Genomic DNA, 24,509 nt, shown 5'->3' on the forward strand with positions numbered 1-24,509 from the left:
AACATTCAAAGTAACCTCAGACACCTGGGAGTCTATTTACCAAGGCAGACTCAGAAACTTTTTGAAAACAATTACAAAACACTTCTCACACAAATTAATCAGATTTAAATAACTGGACAAACATCAACTGCTCATGGATAGGGTAGAGCTAATATAACAAAAATGACAATTCTACCAAAACTAAACTACCTGTTTAGTGCCCTTCCAATCAAAATTCCAAAAAATTACTTTAATGAGTTAGAAAAAGGTGTAACTAAATTCATATGGAGAAATAAAAAGTCCAGAATTTCCAGGGATTTAATGAAAAAAGTGCAAAAGAAGGAGGTTTAGCACTACCTGAGCTAAAATTAAATTATAAAGCATCAGTCATCAAAACTATCTGGTATTGGCTAAGAAATAAGAGTGGTGGAATAGACTAGGAGCAATATCAAGAATCGATTATAGCAATCTGCTGTTTGATAAACCCAAAGAGTTCAGCTATTGGGATATCAACTCTCTCTCTTTGATAAAAATTGCTGGGAAAATTGGAAGTTAATATGGAAGAAACTTAGATTAGACCAACACCTTACACCCTATACCAAGATAAGATCCAAATGGATATAGGATTTAGACATAAAAAACAATATTATAAGCAAATTAGAAGATCAAGGAGTAATTTACCTGTCAGATCTATGGAAAGGGAAGTAGTTGATGACTAAGGAAGAGATGGAGAACATCACTAAAAACAAACTAGATGATTTTGATTACATTAAATTAAAAAGCTTTTGCAAAGAAAAAACCACTGTAACCAAGATCAAAAGAAATGTAGTAAAATGGGAAACAATCTTTACAACTAATGTTTCTGATAAAGGACTCATTTCTAAAATATACAGAGAACTGATCATATTAAAAAAAAAACAAGCCATACCCTAATTGACAAATGGTCAAAGGATATGCAAGGGCAATTTACAGATGAGGAGATCAAAGCAATTCAGTCAAATGAAAAACTGCTCTAAATTATTACTTATTAAAGAAATGCAAATTAAAGCTTCTCTGAGGTACCACCTCACACCTCAGACTGGCCAATATGATCAGAAAGGATAATGATCATTGTTGGAAGGGTTGTGGGAAATCTGGGACACTATTACACTGCTGGTGGAGCTGTGAACTCATCCAACCTTTCTGGAGAGAAATTTGGAACTATGCCCAAAGGGCAACAAAAATGTGCATACCCTTTGATCCAGCAATACCACTACTAGTCTATACCCTGAAGAGATGATGAAAAAGGGTAAAAGCATCACTTGTACAAAAATATTCATAGCAGCCCTGTTTGTGGTGGCAAAGAACTGGAAATCAAATAAATGCCCTTCAATTGGGGAATGGCTTAGCAAACTGTGATATGTGTATGTCATGGAGCACTATTGTTCTATTAGAAACCAGGAGGGATGGGAACTCACAGTAGCCAGGACGGATTTGAATGAACTGATGCTGAGTGAGATGAGCAGAACCAAAAAAAACACTGTAAACCCTAACAACAACATGGGGGGTGATGATCAACCTTGATGGACTTGCTCATTCCATCAGTGCAACAATCAGGGACATTTGGGGCTGTCTGCAATGTAAAATACCATCTCTATCCACAGAAAGAACCGTGGAGTTAGAACAAAGACTAAGGACTATTACCTTTAATTTAGGGGAAAAAACTGATATCTTATGGTCTGATCTTGCTGTCTCTTTTACTTTATGTTTCTTCCTTAAGGATGTGATTTCTCTTTCATCACATTCCATTTGGATCAATGTATCCCATGGAAACAATGTAAAGACTGGCAAATTGCCTTCTGTGGGGGGGGGGGTGAGGAGAAGTAAGATTAGGGGGAAATTGTAAAACTCAAAATAAATAAAATCTTAAAAAAAAATACACCACCTGCTAGGTAGCTTCACATAATGCTTAACACTAGCAATAGGCTTAGACCTCAATATAGTTTCAAAGCTCCTCAAAATAACCTATAAAGTCCTCCTCAAATTCACATGGGGAGGCAGGGTCTAGGTTTCTCTGATGACTTTATTTAGTTTATACTCTCCCAAAAATCCATCCAGTCAGCATGTCAGGAGTATAAGAGGTCTCAAGATAGGACGCTCTTAGAGTTCCAAAGTGGATCCCACACACAGCAAGTAAAACATTAAAAAGTTTAAAAGGCAGGGCGCTGATTTTTTTTAAAATAGCCTTGAATCTTTGAGAACAAAGATCTCTAATATCAAGAGTCTCCAATAACTCATTTGGTATATTCAAGTATCAATCCTTATACAAAGTAGATTCATTAACTGGACTTATTTCCAACACTGTTGGTTTTGTGGATTTGGAGCTAAAACATCCTTTAATCAATCAAGTATTCAAGGCTATATAACAATTCTAACGTGACTGAAATCTTCAGGGGCAATCTAGACCAACCCACCCAGCTGAACTTAAAAATGCTTCTCCAAGTGTTTGAAGCAATCCATGCTGCCTGAATCAACTCACGAGGTGATCCTGGATGTTCATACCCAGTGAAGTATGAGATTTGGGAAAGACTTGGGGGGGGGCATCCCTAACCCCAATTACATATTATATAGCTCCTCTATGAGGCAGCTATATTCCATATTTGGACAGATAAACAGCATAAGAAACAATACTATTTGAAAGCCAATTGCTTTTTCACTACTGGAAGAAAAAGAACAAAGGTATGAAACCTCATGATGATTTCCTTTAAACCACTGCTCTTAATACTGATGATAGCTAGAAAAGAAAAGGTAGGTTAAAAGTGATTCTTAACTTAGAGCTGAGCTTCGTGAAATCTAACATCCATGGTTAGCACTAAGAAAGAAATGCTACTGCCCCACATAGGAACAATGAGACTAACTCATACTGGTATTTGAACAAGTACCAAAAAAGGGATAATAAATGTCTATTGAATTTAACTCAAATAAATTAAAATGAAAAATGACTCCGAATAACTGATCCACTCATTTTTAAGATAAAGTTTCAATTTTAGTGAAACAATTCTAATTTTAGATTATCCTATATGGGTAGGCATTATAGAAAATACACAGACCCGAGTATTTAATTTTAACCAGGCTTGGGCATAATGTAACTACGAGTTTCATTTTGACCATAAATTGCAACTTACTTCCCAAACAGGGGCCGGGGTCCAAATCAACTTCCCACAAGTCAGTTCACTTTTATAAATCCACAAGAGGTAAAACCCATCATGAAGTTATAATTTGAAATGGTTTGGGAGCAAGTTGATAAAGTAAAAAAGGTACTGATCCCTGTAAAAGAGCCTATGAGCTTCAGATTACAAAAGAAACAAAAAATCCTCTAGTCTCAAATTGTTCTACCTGAAAATCATTTTATTTATGCTCAATAATTAAGATTTTTATTTAGTGTTAAAGATAAGAGATTTATGATTCATTTTAATTTTGCTTTATCTTTGGGGTTATTTCTCTTATAATACATAAAATAAGTTTTTTTCTAATTTTCTGAAGTCTTTGAAATCTAAAACTAATCATACTCCTTCAGGAATTAAAAAAAAAAGGATATTCAATGAAACAGAAGACTTTCAAGCATTCCTGATTAAAAAAATCAGGGCTAAAAAGAAAATGTGACTTCTAAATACAAGACTCAAGAATAAGCATATGGCATTTCAAAAGGTTATAAACTGTTTACATTCTTACATGAATAGATGATACTTGCAACTCCTAAGAATTTTAGAAGAAAGCCATAGGTTTGAGCTGAATATGATGGGATTTTTTTTTTAAATAAGTAATTAAGGGGTAAGAAAAAGGAATGCACTGAAGACAAGAAAAATGAGATAAATTATCTCACATAAAAGAGGCAACCGAAGAGTTTATATATATAATGAAGGAAAGTTGGACAGGAGAAAGCACTTGAATTCTCATCTGAATTAGCTCAAAAAAAGGAGTAAAATACACACTCATTTGAGTATACATATCTATCTAACCCTACAAGAAAGTAGGAGGGGAAGGGGGGAAAAAAAAAGGAAGGGCCGAGAGAAGGGAGAATAGACTGGGAGACAGTAGTCAGAAAGAAAGAAAACACTTTTTTTCAGATGGACAAGGTGAAAGGAGAGAGGAGAAACAGAGAGAGAGTAGGATAAACAGGATGGGGTGGGGGGAAATACAATGGAGGGTAGCAATCAAAACTGAAAAAAATTACAAGTTTCTCAAATACATAAAGAACTGAGTCAAATTTATAAGAATGAAAATCATTTCCCAAATAATAAATGTCAAAGAATATGAACAGTTTTCAGATGAAGAAATCAAATCTATCTATAGGCAGTCAAACTTTTCTTTCTCTGGGTGTGGTTACCATTTTTCATCATGAGCCCTGTGGAATTGTCTTGAATCACTGCATTGCTGAGAAAAGTTAAATAGTTCATAGTTAATCATCATGAAATGTTCCTGTTACTAGTACACACAGTTTTCTTCATTGCACTTTTCATCCTTTCTTGTAAATCTTCCCAGTTTTTTCTGATGGCATCCTCCTCATCGTTTCTTTTAGCAGAATAATATTCAATCATAATCAAGTACCACAACTTGTTCATTTATTCTCCTACTAATGGACATTACCTTAATTTCCAATTATGTGTGACTTCAAAAAGAGCACTGTAAATATATTTGTACATATAGGCCCTTTTCTCTGTTTTATGACCTCTTTGGAATATAGACCTAGCAGTGGTATTGTTGAATCAGAGGCCTTGCAGAGTTTGATTGACCTTTGGGCATGGTTCCATATTGCTCTCCAGAATGGTTAGAGCAATTCACAACTTAACCCACTCCTCCGTGCTTTAGAGTCTCAATTTTGCCACATGTCCCCAGATATTTACCATTTTCCTTTTGTCAATTTGATGTTAGTCATTCTGATAGGTGTAAGCGGCAATTTCTCCGATGTTTTAATTTGCATTTCTCTAATCAATAGTGATTTAGAGCATTTATATAACTGTGAAATGATTTGTATTTTTATAGATTTGACTCAGTTCTTTATGTTCATTATTTCAAGGACAGAAGAAATAATTTGAAACTCAAAATTTTTAAAAATATATTGTTAAAAATTGTTTTAAAATGTAATTGGGGGGGGGCGGCTAGGTGGCGTAGTGGATAAAGCACCGGCCTTGGAGTCAGGAGTACCTGGGTTCAAATCTGGTCTCAGACACTTAATAATTACCTAGCTGTGTGGCCTTGGGCAAGCCACTTAACCCCATTTGCCTTGCAAAATCCTAAAAAAAAAATGTAATTGGGGGGAAAATGTTGATTTTTTAAAAGAATTTAAAATTGGAGGGGTGGAGCCAAGATGGCAACAAGAGAGGATTGCGTCTTAGGTGTTCTCTCATAAAACTTCTAAACTAAGGACTCCAACTAAATTTTCAAGAGACAGAACCCACAGAGGGACCCAGTGAGGCAGTTCTCCTACTCAAGGTAACCTGGAAAAGAGCACAAAGGCTCTGCTCCCCGGGGTTGGAGTGGCGGCCTGCCATAGGGGTGGCCCACCAGAGCAAAAGAACTTCAGCCTCCCAGAGGCAGACCCAGGTCGCTGGGAGCTGCAGCTCACAGCAGCAGCAGAGTTTCCAGACCTATGCCCATGGGGAGCACCAGACACAACTTGGGGGATCAATGGGGTGGGGGGAACCTCTGCCAGAGTGAGCATGTGAAGCCCAGCTCTCAGGACACACCGCAAGCAGTGTGGCCAAGGCAGTCCAGATCCAGGAAAGAGAAGCAGGCTGAGCTGGTAAGCAGGAGCCCCCAGGGAATGAGCCCATTGAACCTAGGGAAGGGAGTGAAGAGAGAGACGGCAGAGCTCTGTCCTCTGTCCCTGGAAGAGAACACTGGGGTTCTGACCACATTCAGATCCTGATTGCAGTCTAAGCCCCCATAGAACATCAGGACCCCCCCCCACCTCAGCCCCGTGGCAGAGGGGGGCACTTATGGTCATTCACAGACCAGGAGGGAGGATAGAGCCTCACACCGAGATCCTTGTGGGAGTGTCCCCAAAGCTCAAGAAGCACCCCAAAACCAGGCTTAGGCTGGGAAAATGAGCAGAGAAAAAAAAAGAGGAACACTATTGAGAAATATTTTGCATATGAGCCCAAGAAGGATCAAAATACTCAAGTCTGAAGATGAGGAAGCACAAGCTCCTGCATCTAAAGACTCCAAGAAAAACAGAAATTGGACTCAGGCCATGACAGAGCTCAAAAAAGACTCTGAGGGGTGGCTAGGTAGAACAGTAGATAAAGCACCGGCCCTTGAGTCAGGAATACCTGGGTTCAAATCTGGTCTCAGAAACTTAATAATTACCTAACCATGTGGCCTTGGGCAAGCCACTTAACTCCACTGTCTTGAAAAATCTAAAAAAAAAAAAAAAAATCAAATAAGGGAGTTAGAAGAAAAACTGGGAAAAGAAATGAGAGAGATGCAGGAAAAACATGAAAATGAAGTCAGCAGCCTAGTCAAGGAAATCCAAAAAAAAATGCTGAAGAAAATAGCATGCTAAAAACCAGCTTAGGTCAAATGGATAAAACAGTTCAAAAAGTTATTGAGGAGAAGAATGATTTAAAAAGCAGACAGAACTGGCCAGATGGAAAAAGAGATAAGAAAACTCTCTGAGGAAAACAAATTCTTCAGACAAAGAATAGAACTCAGGGAGATTGCTGAATTTACGAGAAATCAGGACTCAATACTTCAAAACCAAAAGAATGAAAAATTAGAAGAAAATGTGAAACATCTCATCGAAAAAACAACTGATATGGAAAACAGGTTTAGGAAAGATAATTTAAGAATTATTGGAATACCTGAAAGTCATGATCAGGCAAAAAGCCTTGACATCATTTTCAAAGAATTACTACAGGAAAATTGCCCTGATATCCTAGAAGCAGAGGACAAAATAGAAATGGTGAGAATGCACCAATTCCCCCCGAGAAAGAGATCGCAAAAAACCAAACCCCAGGAATATTATAGCCAAGTTCCAGAACTCCAAAATCAAAGAGAAAATATTACAAGCAGCCAGAAGGACACAGTTCAAATATAGTGGAGCTGCAGTCAGGATCACACAGGACTTAGCAGCAACTACATTAAAAGTTCATAGGGCTTGGAATATAATATACTGGAAGGCAAAAGAGCTTAGAATGCAACCAAGAATCAACTACCCAGCAAGACTAAATGTCCTCTTTCAGGGAAAAAGATGGACTTTCAGCGAACCAGATTAATTTCAAATGTTCCTGTTGGAATGGCCAAAGCTGAACAGGTTTGATCTTCAAATACAGGACTCAGGTGAAGCATGGAGATTGGAGGAGAGGGGGGAAATGAGGGACTTAATGAGGATGAACTGCATGTATTCCTGCATAGAAAAATGATACTGATAATATTCATATGAACCTTCTCAATTAACAGAGCAGATAGAAGGAGCTTTTATAGATGAAGCACAGGAGAAAGCTGAATTTGAAGATAAAAATACGATGTAAAAATGGAATAGAAAAAAGGGAAATGTAATGGGAGAAAGAAAAAGGAGAGGGGGAATAAGCCAAGATATTTCATATGATAAGATTTTTTCTTTATCACAATGAGCTTTGCAATGATATGGAAGGGGGAAGGCATGGGGGAATGAGGGAATCTTCGCTCTCATCAGAGGTGGCTAGGAGAGGAAACAGCATATATACTCAATGGGGTATAGACATCTGGAGTAATAAGGAGGGGGACAGGGGGAAGGGGGGATGTGATTGAAGGAGCAGAGGATGGACCATGGGGGGAGAGTGGTCAGATATAACACATTTTCTTTTTTACTTCCTGCAAGGGGCTGGGATTAAATGGCCTGTCCAGGACCATAGGGCCAGGTGGATGCTGGTCTAAGTTGGTTCTAATTGTAAGAACTTAACAAAATTCCATATATTATTAGGTACTTAATAAATACTTCTTACCACTGAAAATGTTGTAAAGGCCAGTCCCAGACTACAATTCATGAACCTACTGCAAGGAATTGTTCCACAGATCCTCTATTTTTACCATAAATAAATTAAAGTGTTCTTGGGAAAGCCTTCTACTTACCAGAAAGCAGTCAGAAGTTAGAACTTTGAAATATAATTCACATTAAAAATTCTGTTAATAAGATCTACCTAACACTAGTTCTTATAAATCACTACAAATGTAGGTTACCTGTAACAGACTTCCCATTAATGATGCTAAAGCAGCCATCCCAATGCAAAGTATTCCATAGAACAGACCTAGATGAATATGTTAAAAGAAAGTACAATGTCAAATGGCATACCAGTTGGAGACTCTCAACCAACTAAATATGTAGATTCTGGGATGAAGAATGGACACAGTTAACAGTGTAGCTGATGGCAATAGCCTTTTCAGTGAGTCTTTAAACATCATAAGCCTAAAAGCTCATCTTACTACAACCTTGAAGTAAGTTTATGTTTACAGGTCAAGTTTACCAGTGTTACTCTCAAAATTAAAATAACCTTTCATTGTTGTTCAGTTATTCAAAGGTGTCTGACTTTTCATGATCCCATGGCCCATTTTCTGGTCATGGAGTTTTCTTGGCAAAGAGAAGAGCAGGTTTGCCATCTCTGATTTAGTAGGCAGATAGATCGAGAGACTTACCCAGGGTCACACAACTAGAAAGTGACAAGAGGCTGAATTTGAACTCGAGTCTTCCTGACTTAAGGACCAGTGCTCTATCCACTCAGCCACTGGTCACCTCCTTCATAAAACCACTAACAGACAAAATTGTCCTTTAAATAAATGAAAAGTGCCTGTATCACTTACACTTCCCTAGTAGAATCATAGAAGTACAGACTTGGCCATCAAGTATGGGTTATATGGACAATGAACACACCTTCAAAACTGGACTAAAAATGCATTTTGAACTGAAAAACAAAGCACAAAACAAACTGCCAGCACACTAATATCAACGTAGGTATATCCAAGGTTAACACTGAAAAGGCAAGACAATGCACTAACAGAAACTGTCCAAAGCATAAACAGTGAAGTCTTTCTTTAAAAAATTATTGTAACAAATTGTTATCACAGTTGAAAATAGTGTACTTGGCTGTTCACTACGTGCTGGTTCAACTGAAGATGGAGTTACACAAATTCTAAAAAAGTGTCTGGTTTTCATAGGGACTGTAGCAACTTTTGTGAAAAAACTTCCAGAGTAAGATCACTGATTCCACATTAAGAATCTCATGGGCTCTGTTAATGATGGGCTCAGAATGCTCTCCAAACAAAGACCTCAGGCACCATGAGATTTTTCTTCTGTTGTCTGTTCAGAGAATCAACATAGTGAAAGGTGACTTGGTTTCAATGTCTTTCAATTTTCCATGTCAACTTAAGCACTTGGGATTTCAGAAGCCAAAATTCTTGAAGTAGCAAAAAATATAAATAAGATACATATAAATAAAAAGGATTCTCCTATAGGTGAACTTCCAGGGTTCTACAATCATATTTTGCTGCACTCTCAAAATCTTCAATTGTGAGACTGCCTCCTTTCTTCTTTATTCATGAAACTGACTTTTGCACAATATCATAATATAGAAGAAAAAGCATAAAAATCCAATTTCTTGACTTCATCAGTTTTGTATACCTTTACAAAGGATTTCTAATACTCTTGGAGCCCAATTCATATAGGTCAACCCCTGTACGACACCCTATCATTTTGTCTGTTATTTCCTCCTGCTCCTGTGCTGAAATGAGGAAAGTAAGCAGCTCCTTGTCAGATTATCCCTCAGCTTGTAAATACAGCTTGAAGATTGTTCTACTGAACAGGCAACATTGGATGATGTCAGGGTGGGGACCTCAACTTTTACAAGAAACTCATTTCTTTAAAGCAGCAGATCTAAACCATTCTAAGCAGTTCCCTGTGCTCCATGCTGAAACACCTTCATCAGGGTGCCTTCATTGTGGAAACAGTTTTCTCCTCCAAGGAAAAGAGATGCCTCAACACCTTCTCTTGCCTTCTGTCACAACAATGAGCCTTTTTGCCAGAGGCAGCTATTGCCTCATGGACCACAACTCTCTAGACAGAGCTCCAACCCCTCTCTGGACCCCATCTTCCTCCACTTGAATAAGTACAAGCCAGGTTAGATGTCCAGCCAGCTCCCTCCACGCCTAAGGGATGTTAGTCATCATTGTATTCATCACTAATCTCTGTGGTTTCAAGTTTTGCAAAGCTCTTTCACATCCCTGATTCAATTTGATTCTTACATGTTGATGAGGGAAGTCTCCTTCCTAGGAAACTAGGGGCAGGCCTATTTAACCTCATCTGACAGGTGAGGAAATAGTCTCAAAAGAAGTTCAGATGCCACCACTAATAAAAGTAAGGGAGTATCAAGGAGTCAAGGGAAACAAATCCCTTCACCCCTGGCAGGAATTAATCTCTTCCACTTTGAACAGCTGATATTTCCTAACTGTGTGAGGATACAACTTCATCTAATCACCCTCTCGAACAGGCTCGAGATCACATCTCCTGTCAACCACTTCAGATCACTTACCAACTGCTTCCTCTGCTAACTATGGAATGAAGTCATTACCACTGGAAAGGAGCTTCCCAAGGAGAGCCCCCACCCTTCTTGAGGTCCAGGCCTCACTCCCTCTAGCCATGGCATCTATGCCTACTTTTCAGTCACTTGATTAGTCCTCACTAGGCCCTCTTCAGAATCTCTTAGCATAAGGAGCAAGTACCAGTATACTGATATTGAAGTGACCAAGGTTCTGAAGAGGTCTAACATAATATGCAATCAAATACATATCAACAGAATATTATATTCGTTCATCTTCAACTTACATAGAAATCAGCATAGAACCAAGTCAATGAAATAAAGGGGCAAAAGAATCCCTTGCTCCTACACTATATGTCAAAACATCAATTAAACTTAAAAGAACCAGGGGAGTGACTGGTAACGAAATGGTTTCACTTCTGACCAAAAAGGAATCCTACTTTACTGAAAATTTACAGGTGAAACAAAGCTACCCGATAATATGAGAAGTGCAAAGTATTCAGTGTACACTTACTTGTTCCTTTAGAAAATAAAGTAATAGTCTTTTGTGAAGGTGAATTTAAGTGAGGTTTGATGATATCTTCTACAGTTATAGCTGCTAAAGCATTGATACTAGAGGATACTGTGCTGTGCAGACAAAAAAATTAAAATAGAGCATTAAAGGATATCACAAAATTAATAGCTAAAAAGGAGAAAAAACAACAAAACAAATCATAGTAGCTAATTAATTGTCATGATAACCTGTCATAAATTACAGTGATTTCAAAGGTACAGGGAACTCCCAGAAGAGTCAATTTGATCAGTACAGGTTAGAACCTTTTTAGAGTAACCTAGAACACACATGGAATTATTTGCCTAGGGTCTCAGAGACAGAATGTATGGGTCAGTCTTGATTCACACCCTCCTGGCTTCAAGGTCAGCTCTTTATTCACCATCCACAATCCAAGGAAAAAGTAATACATCAGTAGTTTTATGTTATTTTTTACCCAATGGAGAAGTTATAATTATTTTTTAAAATTGCTTCTGTGTTATTTTCACCTTTAGTTGTACTGATGGCAAATGTTTTGGTAATATGAACTTTTAGAAAGTTAACAGATCAGCAGCTGTGGTGTGCTGGATAAAAAGCTGGTATGTTTTGAGAATGAAATTCACATCTGTATTTTCAAACTAACCAGGAAAATTGTTTTGTGGGGAAAAAAGTACTTCTGTGTACCTTCTTGCCTACCACTGCATTATTCTTTATTTGGATATTGATACATTGTTTTTGGCCAGAAAGAGTAAAGGATAACACCTAAGGAGTCAGAGGCCTTCGTCCTGTGCTCTGCTCTGGCTTAAATCTCACAAGCCCGCATATCCCTTTTTCTTCATGAGATGCCTCGTGGGGTTGTCCTCAGAACCAGAGGAACATCGCTTAGGAGGAGGGGGGACATGTCTTCTGAAGGGAGACAGTTCCATCACTGCCCACAGAAAGGCTTTCCGGAGGAAAGAGGTTCGGCTATGGGAAGAAGAGGCTCTGAGCAGCAAGGAGAAAGAAATGCCACAGGAAAATAAAGCAAGGGGGGCAGGGAGTGCTCAGCAGGCACCAAACAATTCCCTGCTCCGTTTCTGTCTATGTAAAATAAGCATACTTAGGATACTTTTCTCACAATAACTTCATGAGGAAAGTCATTTGAAAACCTAAACTATAATATAAATGACAGTTATGATGACTACCCATGGTCATACCTAAAGGAAAAAAATCAGTATCTCTAGGATCTCTTTAAAATCTAAAACATTACAAAACTATAAAAATATCAAATAGAATAAATTATTAAAATAATTGTTCAATCTGACTACAGTCAGAATTTTACCTTAGTGAAATTTGATGCTTCCCATAACACACAACAAAAACCTCTTTCATACCTTAATGTTCCACTGTAAGCACATGCCACAAAAAGTCCTGGAAGTCCTGGATAATCACCTAGAATCTCCGCTGCTAGATAAGGGATTAGCTGAATAAAAAATGACAAAAGTTAAATGCTTTTAAATATCTTACAGTCAGAGTTTTGAGTATTACTTCTTTCTTTAACAGTTCCAGTCCTCCCTGGTTCCTTTCCCTAATATGGACTTCAGTCCAATCAACAAGAGATCATGCACAGTTTGCATCTGCTCTCCCTTCCAAGTTCAGCCTCCATTTTGGCCCTCGGGCTCCTCAGGAGGCTGACCGCTACACAGTCATGCAGAAGCAGAAGACAGGAACACTGGCTATTTTCAAGGCACAGCTCCACAGTAATGGAATAATTTTAAATCCTTGCATGCAGCAAGGAATTTTACATTAAGCCTTGGGGCCTGCTATTTCTCAGAGGGTGGGGTATTTCTTCCTATGAGAATAACAGGGTCCATCACTGGAACCTACTAGAGCATATTCTCTGCTAGCAGAAACTTCAAGAATTCAAGTCACCTGCAAGACCCCAGAAGGAATTAAAATGGCAAGAATCTTTATTCCACAAAAAAGGTTCAGCAATTTAAACTAACAACTTTAAATAATTCCCCAAAATTCCTCAAAAATCTTAGACAAATCTTTTACTAAATTTTTGTTCTAAAGTTTAAATCATACTAAATTGTTCTAAATTTTATTGTACTAAAGTTTATTGTTATTATTTATTATCTCTAAAAATATAATTCATTAAATGTTTAATTAAGTGACTTATTTTTAGGTGATAGATATTGTGGATAAAAATGTGTGCTGTTAAACTACTGCTGGGCCACCCCACAGCAGAGTAATCCTCTGATTCTTCCCTAAGTGATTCCCTGTTCTCACGCTATAGAAGTTAATTCAAACTTTCTCCCTGGGCTGGCTCTTCCCTCTCGGCTACTAGTGCTGCCTCCTCATTGCATCCCTGCCAACTCCCACCCCCCACCTCCCCCCACCCCTGTCTACTATACTGGGTTGCTCTCCCTCACTTATTAACCTCAGCCATCTCTTACTATCCACTTGGATAACCTTTCTCCCTCCAGTGTCTGAAGCCTGCCCTGAACCTCCCTCTTCTAAGTCTTCTTTTTCTTGCCTCTTACCAACGTGACTACTGACCCTTCTCTGGCTCCTCTGCTGGCTCCCCCATCCCACCAAGCCTCCATTCTAACTGGGGGGGGGGGGAAGGAGGGAAGGACCTCCCATGATTCTGTGAGCTCTACATTTCACTTGGTGATCTCACCAGCTCCAGGGTTTGGTCATTTCTACACAGACCTATTTCCACCTTTCTCTTTGGCCTCTCCTCTGAGATGCAAAGTCCCAAAGTTGACACATCCAAAGCAGAACTCCCCCTTTCCTCCTAAAATGACTCTCTTATTATTTATGCCAAAGGCACCCCCACCCTTGTAGTCTGCCAGGCCTGTAATCTTGGCAGGATCCTCAACTCCACCCTCTCCTCATTCCACCTCCTCACCACTTGGATCCCCTTTTCGCAAGTACAGTTACCACTTAGCTCAGGACCTTATCATCTCTGGCTGAGATCACTGTTCTCCCTGTCTCACTCATCCCCGTCTAGCTACATCTGGTACTGAAGTCATTTCCCTTAGACAAACAGCTGAGCCTGACTTCCACATAAATACTCCTCTGGTTAATTCTTAGCCCTACACAGTAGGTGGTGCAGTGAATAGAGCTCCCATCCTAGAGTCAGGAGGACCTGAGTTCCAATCCTGCTTCAGACGCTTGACACTGGATAGCTGTGTGATCTTGGGCAAGTCACTCAACCCTGACTGCCTCATATCCAGGACCATCTCCAGTCATCCTGATTCAGCCTCACTGTTTCCTCCAGAGATATCTGAGGCCATGTGGATCGAATAACGGGAGATGGCCCTGGATGCAAGGCAATCAGGATTATGTGACTTGCCCAAGGTCACACAACTAAGAAGTTTCAAATGTTTGAGGCTGAATTTGAACTCAGGTCCTCCTGGTTCCAGGGCTGATGGTCTATCCACTGTACCACCCAGCTGCCCAAGGTACTTATAACATAGTAGTTAAAAAAACTTGTTGAATGGTTGAGTCTTAAACTGATGTTTTTTGGATAAAAACCAATTTTAACTTTTTAATTTTAAGATTTCCTAAATATATTCCTTCAAAGTGTCCAAAAAGTAGGGGATGATAAAAATGTTCATTTTTCTACTGGAATAAAATCAAGATAAAGGCTGTGTACAAGAAATAATAACAATAATCATGTATTCCACTCAAGTAAATCCAAGACCATGTTCTTTTCCCCTAAACCAACATTCATGCACAGCTGAAACTTCTAATTTGGAAAATTTTTTTCTATTCTCTTACAAGTGAAAACTGCTTCCCAATATATCATATTGTTGCCTGTGGAATAACTTGAAAATATAATTATAACTTTGAATACTAAACCTGATCTGGTGCTGAAACTTTGTATGATGTCCAAGGATCGCAGTTATGAAACATTGAGTACATTCCTAATCCACAGAGAACTGCACAAGTCAGAATTACCCAGAGTCCCAAAAGACTGAAATAGAGTGCTCTAAAGATACCAGGAAAAAAAGTAAAATGATTTCAACTCAAAAGAGTAAACACACCACCACCTTGAAAGATAAAGGGAATTATATGATCAATATTATATTGTCTAAATACCCTACAGAAATAAATTGCTGTCAATAAAATTCCATTTTTTGTAATTTCCTTTTTTTTCTTGATTTTCCATTCATCATTTATTTGGTACACATTTTTTTAGTCTTTCCAAAGACCAGCTTTTAGTTTTGTTAATGAATTATATAGTCATTTGTATTCTATTAGTATATTTCTCCTTTAATTTTCAAAATTTCCTTGTATGCTTTTATTGCTTTGAGAAATTGTACTATGTATAACTAAGGCCAATAAAACAGATTCTATAATGATCAAACATTGTTAACTAGAGAGGATAAACTTCTATTCTTTAATTACAGGTATTTTCATCAAATGTAGTCAAACATCAGCACTCTGGCCTGAGATCCAATGCAATCCTATGGTGGATTCTAGCCTAAGCTATCACAACCCAGATTCAGAAATGCCTCATCTAAACAGCCTGGGATTGAATAATAAAAACCATCCCAAGAGAACAGAAGCTGAGTCAAATATCTGTGCTTCTATCCCCCTAAGATAGATGCTAAGCCCTAAGGGGTGTCTTGAGTCCTCTATATGCAGTCACCACCTGCTTGAACCACTTTCTGAACCATTTCCACACAGGTTCATTTAAAGGATTTTCAATTTAATGAAATCCTCTTCCCAGAATATCCATGGAGAATGGGTCCCAGGCCAGACATATCTCTATCTCCTCTCCTCAAATATGGCCATTGTTGTCACTCTTGCTTTTGAGATTCCTCTTATTTATTCTCTTTTCTACTCAATTGTAGACTTAGAATTAGAAAGTTATTACTCACTGACTGACAAAATAACACACTTGGCCAATGCTTATTTTCTTCTTTTCATTTTTATTTATTTATGGAAATGGAGTTAAGAGTGAGGTGCCCAAGGTCAAACAGCTAGGCAATTATTAAGTGTCTAAGGCCCCATTTGAACTCACGTCCTCCTGACTCCAGGGCTTCCTCCTGACTCAGGGCCGGTGCTCTATCCACTGTGCCACCTAGCCGCCCCGCCCATGCTAATTTTCTTAATTGACCAATTGGGAAAAAAAACAACTCCTTTAAATTAAAATTAACAGAGCGATGGGGTGGCTAGGTGGCACAGTGGATAAAGCACCGGCCCTGGAGTCAGGAGTACCTGGGTTCAAATCCGGTCTCAGACACTTAATAATTACCTAGCTGTGTGGCCTTGGGCAAGCCACTTAACCCCATTTGCCTTGCAAAAACCTAAAAAAAAAAAAAATTAACAGGGTGGCTAGGTGGCGCAGGTTAGTCATTTTTCCCCATGAGATTTCACATTTTCTTCTATTTTTTTTAATTCTTTTGATTTTATTGCTTCTTCATATCTCCTGGAGTTAGTAGCTTGCACTTGTCCAATTCTAATTTTTTAAGAATTTTTTTCTTTGGTGAGCTTCTGTACCTCCTTTACCATTTGGCCAGTTCCATTTTTAAAGTAGTAGCTTTTATCTGTGAATTTTCTTACCATCGTTTTTGTTCGGTCAATTCTATTTTTAAGTTGTTTTATTCAGTGAACTTTTGTATATTTTTTCCATTTTTTTTAGGTTTTTTTCAAGGCAAACGGGGTTAAGTGGCTTGCCCAAGGCCACACAGCTAGGTAATTATTAAGTGTCTAAGACCGGATTTGAACCCAGGTACTCCTGACTCCAGGGCCGGTGCTTTATCCACTATGCCACCTAGCTGCCCCTATTTTTTCCATTTTTTTGTACTTCCTTTAAAAACATGTTCACTTTTATTCCTGATTTTCCTGTATTACCTTCATTTTTTGCCAGTTTTTCCTTCTACTTCTCTTCTTTTGAGATCAATTTACTAAAAATTTTACTCCAATGCTTCACATGTAGATATTTTGACAATGTAGTCCTCTTCTAAATTAGTCCTTAATCTCCCCTTTCATAAAATTTTTCTATTTTGTGACTTTATACTTCTATTTTAAAAGGTAGATTCTTTTTCTGCACTGTCCCAAGCTTCTTATGCCATAGTTCTGGGCCTTACTGCTAGTGAGTCCTAGAGGGAAGAAGGAAGACCTCCCTGATGGCTTGTCCTGGAGGTGGAGCCACCCTATTGGCCAGCCCAATAGGTGGAGCATCACTACTAGCTTGCTTTGGGAGCAGGACCAATATAATACCACCTTATGCTCCATCAGCTTTGAACATGCAAATGAACAGTCAAATAATCCTTAAAATACAAGAAAACTAGGACATTCTAGTGACAGAAAAAATGGATCTATTTTGTATCTAAAGACATCTAAACCTTCAAAATATACACATATGTTTGGTAATGGTCTATTTTATTGGTTTTCAAAATGGTGGATATAATTAAGAAAGACGGCCAGAGGCATTCATATTGTGCCACTAATGGTGAAATTCTTAGATGGTGCAAGATGAATCAGAGTGAAATCATTTGACAAAGTTTCATTAATTAAGAATGAAAGTTAAAGGTTCAAAGACAATCAGATGTTACTGTAATCCCAACCATAAATAACAGTATCGAGTTATCCTGCAGCATTATTCCCATAACCAAGTGGACAACTTCCAGTAAACCAAAGTCTTTGAGTTCTGGGAGAAGTATGGTTGCAAAGTTGAATAAAATAAACCATCACAAAACAAGTTAGGATAATTTTACCACACTGATGGAAGTTTTGTCACCCAGCACAAATGGAACATAATTCCCTATTAAGATGTATCTCACAAAGATCTGTCTCCAAATATTAGATATACATAAATACTGAAGTGGCACAGTTACCAGTTGTGCAGATTTAACTGAATGACCGTAAACCTGACATTACTGTAATGCTATGGTGTTTCAATGATATGGAAAAAAGCAACATCTTCCACTGTATCCAAACTCACACAAAAGTCCTATTTCCTATACTATCAGACCATTGGCTAAAATAACCATTCTGATGCTATAATGAAAGAGAGAAATAGTTCCTTGAAATATCCCTTTGAGGGGGTGGCTAGGTGGCGCAGTGGATAAAGCACCAGCCCTGGAGTCAGGAGTACCTGGGTTCAAATCCAGCCTCAGAAACTTAATAATGACCTAGCTGTGTGGCCTTGGGCAAGCCACTTAACCCCATCTGCCTTACAAAAACCTAAAAAAGGAGGGGGGAAAAAAAGAAATATCCCTTTGAGGTATTAATCCCTGACATCCTCCATTCATCTGCCAAAATGAGTTTTCTTAAACCCAAAGGTGACTACATCCCTCTACTAACTCAGTAAGTTCCATGTTGGGGAGGTTCAAACATAAACTATACCTTGTAAAATCCTTTACAACCTGACCACAACCTATCATTCCAACTTTATTATTCATTCCATCCTCTACTTCTCTATCTCCCACCTCCAGGCCTTTGTATTAGCTGTTCCCCCATGCCTGGAATGCCCTAACTCATATGTACTTCGCAGAATCCCTCGCTGCCTTCCAGATTACATATAAGGACCATCTTATATACAAAGCCCTTCCTAGTCCCTTCAATTGCTGCCTTCCTATCTCCCCCCCCTACCCTTTAGTGAACTACATTGCAGCTATTGTGCATATTCTTATTTATGAGTACACTCTGTATCCAGTAAAACTAAATTCCTTGAGAGTAGGAACTTTTTTTGTCCATCTCCAAGTACCTAACAGAGTGCAGTGCTAATTTAATAAATGTTTAATTGATTGCCTTTATGGTTTACAAGCATTGTTTCACTGGAAATGGAACACTAGGGAATGGGAACATTGCAAGCAATATTATCCCTAGTGACCCAAATTAGGAAACAGAGAGGAATTAAATAACTTGTCCCCATATCTAGAAAAAGTGCCCTTTCAAATAGAGCAACTGAAGCTTCAACAAATTCTCTGTGATACCAAGCCAGTGGGTAGTAGAAATTGAAAAGTTTAATCGGAGAAACAGAAAGTTCATCACATATTGTTTAAAGACAGAGAGAAGTTAGAGAGGAAATATATCCCAACAAGAGAACCAGTGGGGTCTCCCAATTCCATTTCTGAGAAAGGCTGCCTGCAAATTCAGCCCAATTTTGTCATCACCATCAATAAATATAAAAAAAACCTTAACTATGACATGACATAGATTTACTACTGGTTCAATTTTTGGCCCAGAAGTGTCATTATTATCACAAAATTCTGCTACAACTAACCCTACAGGGCTATAACAGCTCAGAATCACCAATACAGCTCAGTATCATCTAAGAGTGCTATTAAATGAATGTTGTACCCACAAAGTGCATAGTATGATTAAAAATATAAATGGAGAGTTTGTCTTTGCCTTCAAGAAAGGTATGGAATAGTTTATATGAAATGACTTTCAAATACTGGTCTTCAACCACATGGAAATAGTAATGAACTAATATCAAAAAATAACAACAGAAAAAAAGGATTAAAACAAAACTGGAGAAAATGAAAAAACTCATGTGAAAGTAACAAAATTTTCATATAACTAACAGAAATTCTAAACTCACTTATAATCAAATCATCTTGTAAGAATGATATTGATCAATGAATACCATCGAAACAATGTAAAGACTAACAGACTGCTTTCTGTGGGGAGTGAGGGGAGGGAAGCAAAATTAGGAGAAAATTGTAAAATTCAAAAGAAATAATTATTTTTTTAAAAAAGAATGATATTTGAAAGTGATTTAAAACCTACTGGAAGAAATGAAGTAATGGTATTATAACCACAAATTTATTTAGCCTAATTATTCTTTTTTAATGGGTTAAAATTATCCATATTTCTTTATGTTATCCCCTTTTAGAGCTTAGTCAAAGAAAATCAATTTAAATACTAATGACAAACATATGGAATGTAAACTCACAGTTTTGCATGAAATCTGGTTTTGCAGGCTAGGTATCTCTGCACTTGGGACTGGTTAACACCATAGATGCCGGTCCACGTAAAGGTCCCACCTACAGTAATTGTCCAGAAAGTGTATCTCTGCAAAGGACTAGGATTAAAGCTACATAAAAACAAATCAGGAAAACTAGAATAACAGAGTAGTATAGAAAGAAAACATATCTGCAGATCATTTTGAATCAAGCTGTGGAAAAAATATGTGTGTGTGTGTGTGTGTGTAAAATACTGTAATTCCTCTTAGAGTTTTAAATTATCTAGATAAAAATATGTAGACTACTAATGGGCTTGAATGTGACTGAGATTGAGTGACTAAAAGAATCTATATAAAGGAATTCCTAATAGGAGTCAAAAAATTTCATCTGCTCAGTCATGTTAGGGCAATATCCTTTTCTAACCCACAAGAATATTCACAGGGAAGTAGGATTCTACAAACTATTTACTGAATTGAATAATAGGTATAAAGCTTGCAATCTCAACATTAAAAATTAATTTCTTGATTACACTTTTTTAAATCTGTTCTTGGAAATCAGAGACTTGATCTTCAAATACTGACTTTGCTATTGACTAGCCAGGTGACCAATGGTCATCACTTCACCTCAAGGGTCTTAGTTTCCTCGACTATAAAATGTATATCAATTGTACTAACAACTTTACATTGCTAAACTTTTTAAAACTTAAAACACTATATAAATATTAGCTATTACTACTATTCTAACACTTAATATTTAAAAAAAACTTCTTAACATCTAATATAAAACCTTCTAATTGAAATTAAATTAAGATCAAATTGAAATTAAATTAAAATTCAAACAACAAAGAAAAAACCAACTTACTCCCAAACTCTTAATCTTCCTCCTTCCTTTGCATGTCTTATTATAGTTTTAAGTCCACCTTGAAGATGTGAAGCTTGTATGATAATTGAAGAAAATCCTGCCACCATAATGAAAGCTCGAATAACATCTGTCCATACAACAGCTTTAAGATTTCCCTACACAGAAAAAATGCATGTGAAATATAAAAAAGTTCATTTTCATTTGTATGTTTATTTATACCTGGAAAAGTTGGGTTTCTGTGCTAACCAGACTTTTGAAGAAATTGGTTTCAACAAAATTTGACTTCTAAAAGTCACCTAAATATGCTTTAAACTTGATTTGTGGTACTCTGAAACAAATGATAATCAAGAAACATTTCCATTTGAGTATCTCCAGTATAATTCAGTAAAATTGGCATTAAGGGTAAAGATAACACAGATTTGTAAGAAAAGCTTACATAACTAATAATTCTGCTCAGTATCTTTTAAAGGAATTGGATTGGTGTTGTCAAAAAACATTCTGTTTCCCTCACATATTCTAACTAAAATATTCATTATGATGAAAACTGTTATTTAGAAACTATGTTATCCTTTGGAACTAAATCCAAAGGAATATAAAGTTAAGCACACCCTTTAACCCAGAAATACCACCACTCCTAGGTCTATATACAAAAAAGATAAAAGAAAAACGAATTTGTACAAAGATTTTTGTCCAAATACTTGTCTCTTTTTGTGGTGGCAAAAAATTGGATATTGAAGAGATGCCCAGTAAGTAGTGAATGGCTACACAAGTTGTAATATATGATTTGTGAAGGAATATTATTGTTTTTAAATATGGAGAGTAGATTGATTTCAGAAAAATCTGGGAAGACCTATATGAACTGATGAAGAATGAAGTGAGCAGGACCAGAAGAACAATGTACACATTAATATGGAAATTATAATGATAATTCAATATGAAGGAGTTAGCTATTCTGATCAATACAATGATCCAAGACAATTTCAAAAGACTCAAAATAAAAAATGTTCTTCATCCCCAGAGGGAAATCTGAGGAAGTGAGTGAAAATTAGAGCATCATTTTTTTTTTACTTTATTTTCTTGCATTTGGGAGGAATATGGTTACTGTGGGAACGGGTTTCACATGATATCACATAAATAACTTATATGGTTTGCCTTCTCAAGGATGAGGGAGGGGCTGGGAGAAAATTTGGAATTGAATTTTTTAAAAGAATGATTCAAAATTATTAAATTTGTTTAGAATAACAGAGCAATAAGATATAGTTTTTACAGCTCTGGCCCCTTCTGGACCAAAAAAAAAATACAGCTTAAGAGCTGCCAGTGAAGAATTTATCTTTAATACTCAGCCAGTAGTCACAATTAGCTCAAAGCAAAGGCATTTACAATGATGGCACAGTAAAACTAATACCCACCGTGTATCTGTTATAAATTTTTGCATTTCTTTTATTCCAGCAGTGAATAAGAAATGGGAGAGGAATTAAACTTTAAAAAATGCAAAATAAAATAAATTTTAATTTTTAAAAATATGCCTTCTTGCAATATTTCAAATCCCAAACATAACAGTACAAAAACGTATCAGTGAAGTCAAATGATTGGAAGAAATGTTCAGCTGAAGACCCAGAAAAATGCCAGTTCTCAAGTACAATTTGAATAAATATCTCAATAAAGCTTCCCTATCTTCTTAGCTGAAAGCGAACTTTCATAACATTTCATTCATAGCAATCTAGAAGATGGACCTATAAACTACATTAATCAGGATAAATTCCTGAGAAGACCTCTGGCAATGCAAGGTCTGCACGTTCTCGTCAATTTATAAATTTAAATAAGATGCGCAGAACACTGGGACCCTCATTAGCAATTTGGCAAAGCCCAAGGATCTCTTCTCAGAATGTTTTTAAATGTACCAAACAAAATATAAACAATCAAAAAGAAAACTAAATATTCTGAGTTAACAAAAATTTATTTGAAAAAAAATATTTGGGGGGTCAGCTAGGTGGCACAGTGAACGGAGCACCAGCCCTGGAGTCAGGAGTACCTGAGTCAAATCTAGCCTCAGACACTTAATAATTACCTAGCTGTGTGGCCTTGGGCAAGCCACTGCCTTACAAATATATATATATATATTTTTTTTCAAAGATTCCAGGTTAAGAATATCTGCCTAACTTTCATTGATATATCATATAGTATTCGATTTTAGAACTATTGAGATATATGTGTATATATATATATGTGTGTGTGTGTGTGTGTATGTGTATGTATATATATATATATATATATATATATATATATACACAAACATATACATATATATAATATATATATATATTTAAATATTTGGACTACTATACAAGAAAATTGTAGTCTGAAATTTCACCTTACAAATCCATCTATCTTTCATAGTGCTTGTAATAGGCACACTAATTTCTTACTAAAAATACTGAAAAAATTTTAAATATTGGAGGATGACATTGTTCCCTTCCTTTCAAAATATAAGATACTCAAACTTCTCTGCAGCCCAGGGCAAATCATTTAACCTCCATGACCTTAGTTTCTTCATCTTTAAAATGAAGTATATGGATTCAATGACCCTTTCAGTGCTAAATGAATGTTCCTATGATCCTAGAATCTTTCTGTTCTTATTCTCATGCCTTCAATCATCTCCTCTGAATGTTGTTTCTTCCTATATACTTGACCTTCAACTTTTACCATAGTTCAGATCTCTCTTATTCTTAAAAGAGAGAGTTAGTTTGTCATCTGCACAAACTTTTCTCTTTCATTACTAAGCCCCCTGAAAGATATTCCATTTGCTGTCTCTATTTCATAGACCATTCATTAAGCCACTTTTATAAGTGGTTTTTGACCAGTCTATACTCTTTCAATACTAACCATTCAAATGTCACACCATTGAGCTTCTCAGGTGATAATAAATCTGATATTAGTTTTTCAGTTTTCAGCCTCCTTATCTTTTACATTGCTTTAAACACTTCTGACTACCTCCTCACGGACCCTTTAACTTACATGTCTTCCAGGACTGCTCAGCCAACCTGCAGGGCTACTCCTTCACAGTATCCTGGTCATCTTATTTAAGTAATCAGACCTTAAGCACAGATTGTCACCTCAAGTTCTGTCCTGAGGCCCACACTGTAATCTCCCTATCTTTTCCCCTCTAAGTAATACACTCTGCTCCCATGAGTTCAACTGTAATTTCTACACAATTATTTTATCAGTTCAAATTTCTCATACTCTAATAGAATCTCATTAGCTGAAATCACTGGGAAACAGGTGAACAAGAGGAACAGCAGCAGCAGCAGGTAACAGAGAACAGCACTCACTTGGCAGGCCAAGTGTGTGACAACTATTCTCTCAGTGGATCCTTACTACAGACCTTAGAGAGAGATGTTATTATCATCATCCCACTTTAGAGAAGAGGAAATGGAGGCAAACACAGGTAAAGTCACCCAGTTAGCACAAATCTGAGTCTGGATAGGGTTAAGCAGTAGAACAATAACCTCAAATTACCTGGAGAGCAAAGTATAGGACTGACTGTAGTGAGAGGCCAAAAGCAGGCTTTGGGAGACTACTGAAACAAATTTAACTCAGAAGACAACTCTGGTGTTAGAGAGAAAACACAAAATGTGAGATATTCTGCAAGGCAAAATAGGTAAGACGTAGAACTATATC

The 24,509-nt window shown here is 37.1% G+C and overlaps 1 protein-coding gene across 1 annotated transcript in view; it reads right to left on the minus strand.

The window, feature by feature from the left end:
* The window catches only part of LOC141515260 (sodium-coupled monocarboxylate transporter 1-like), an 82,951-nt gene that overhangs the window by 17,083 nt on the left and 41,359 nt on the right, over positions 1 to 24,509 (minus strand). Inside the window, exons 5-9 of the mRNA XM_074226685.1 lie at positions 20,832 to 20,986; positions 19,961 to 20,101; positions 14,908 to 15,037; positions 12,429 to 12,517; positions 11,092 to 11,153 (exon numbers count right to left, since the gene is read on the minus strand). Of these exons, the coding sequence (XP_074082786.1) occupies positions 11,092 to 11,153; positions 12,429 to 12,517; positions 14,908 to 15,037; positions 19,961 to 20,101; positions 20,832 to 20,986 (577 nt within the window). The remainder of the gene's footprint in view (positions 1 to 11,091; positions 11,154 to 12,428; positions 12,518 to 14,907; positions 15,038 to 19,960; positions 20,102 to 20,831; positions 20,987 to 24,509) is intronic.

This window comes from Macrotis lagotis, chromosome 2 (genome assembly GCF_037893015.1).
Source record: "Macrotis lagotis isolate mMagLag1 chromosome 2, bilby.v1.9.chrom.fasta, whole genome shotgun sequence".
Classification (NCBI taxonomy): Eukaryota; Metazoa; Chordata; class Mammalia; order Peramelemorphia; family Peramelidae; genus Macrotis; species Macrotis lagotis.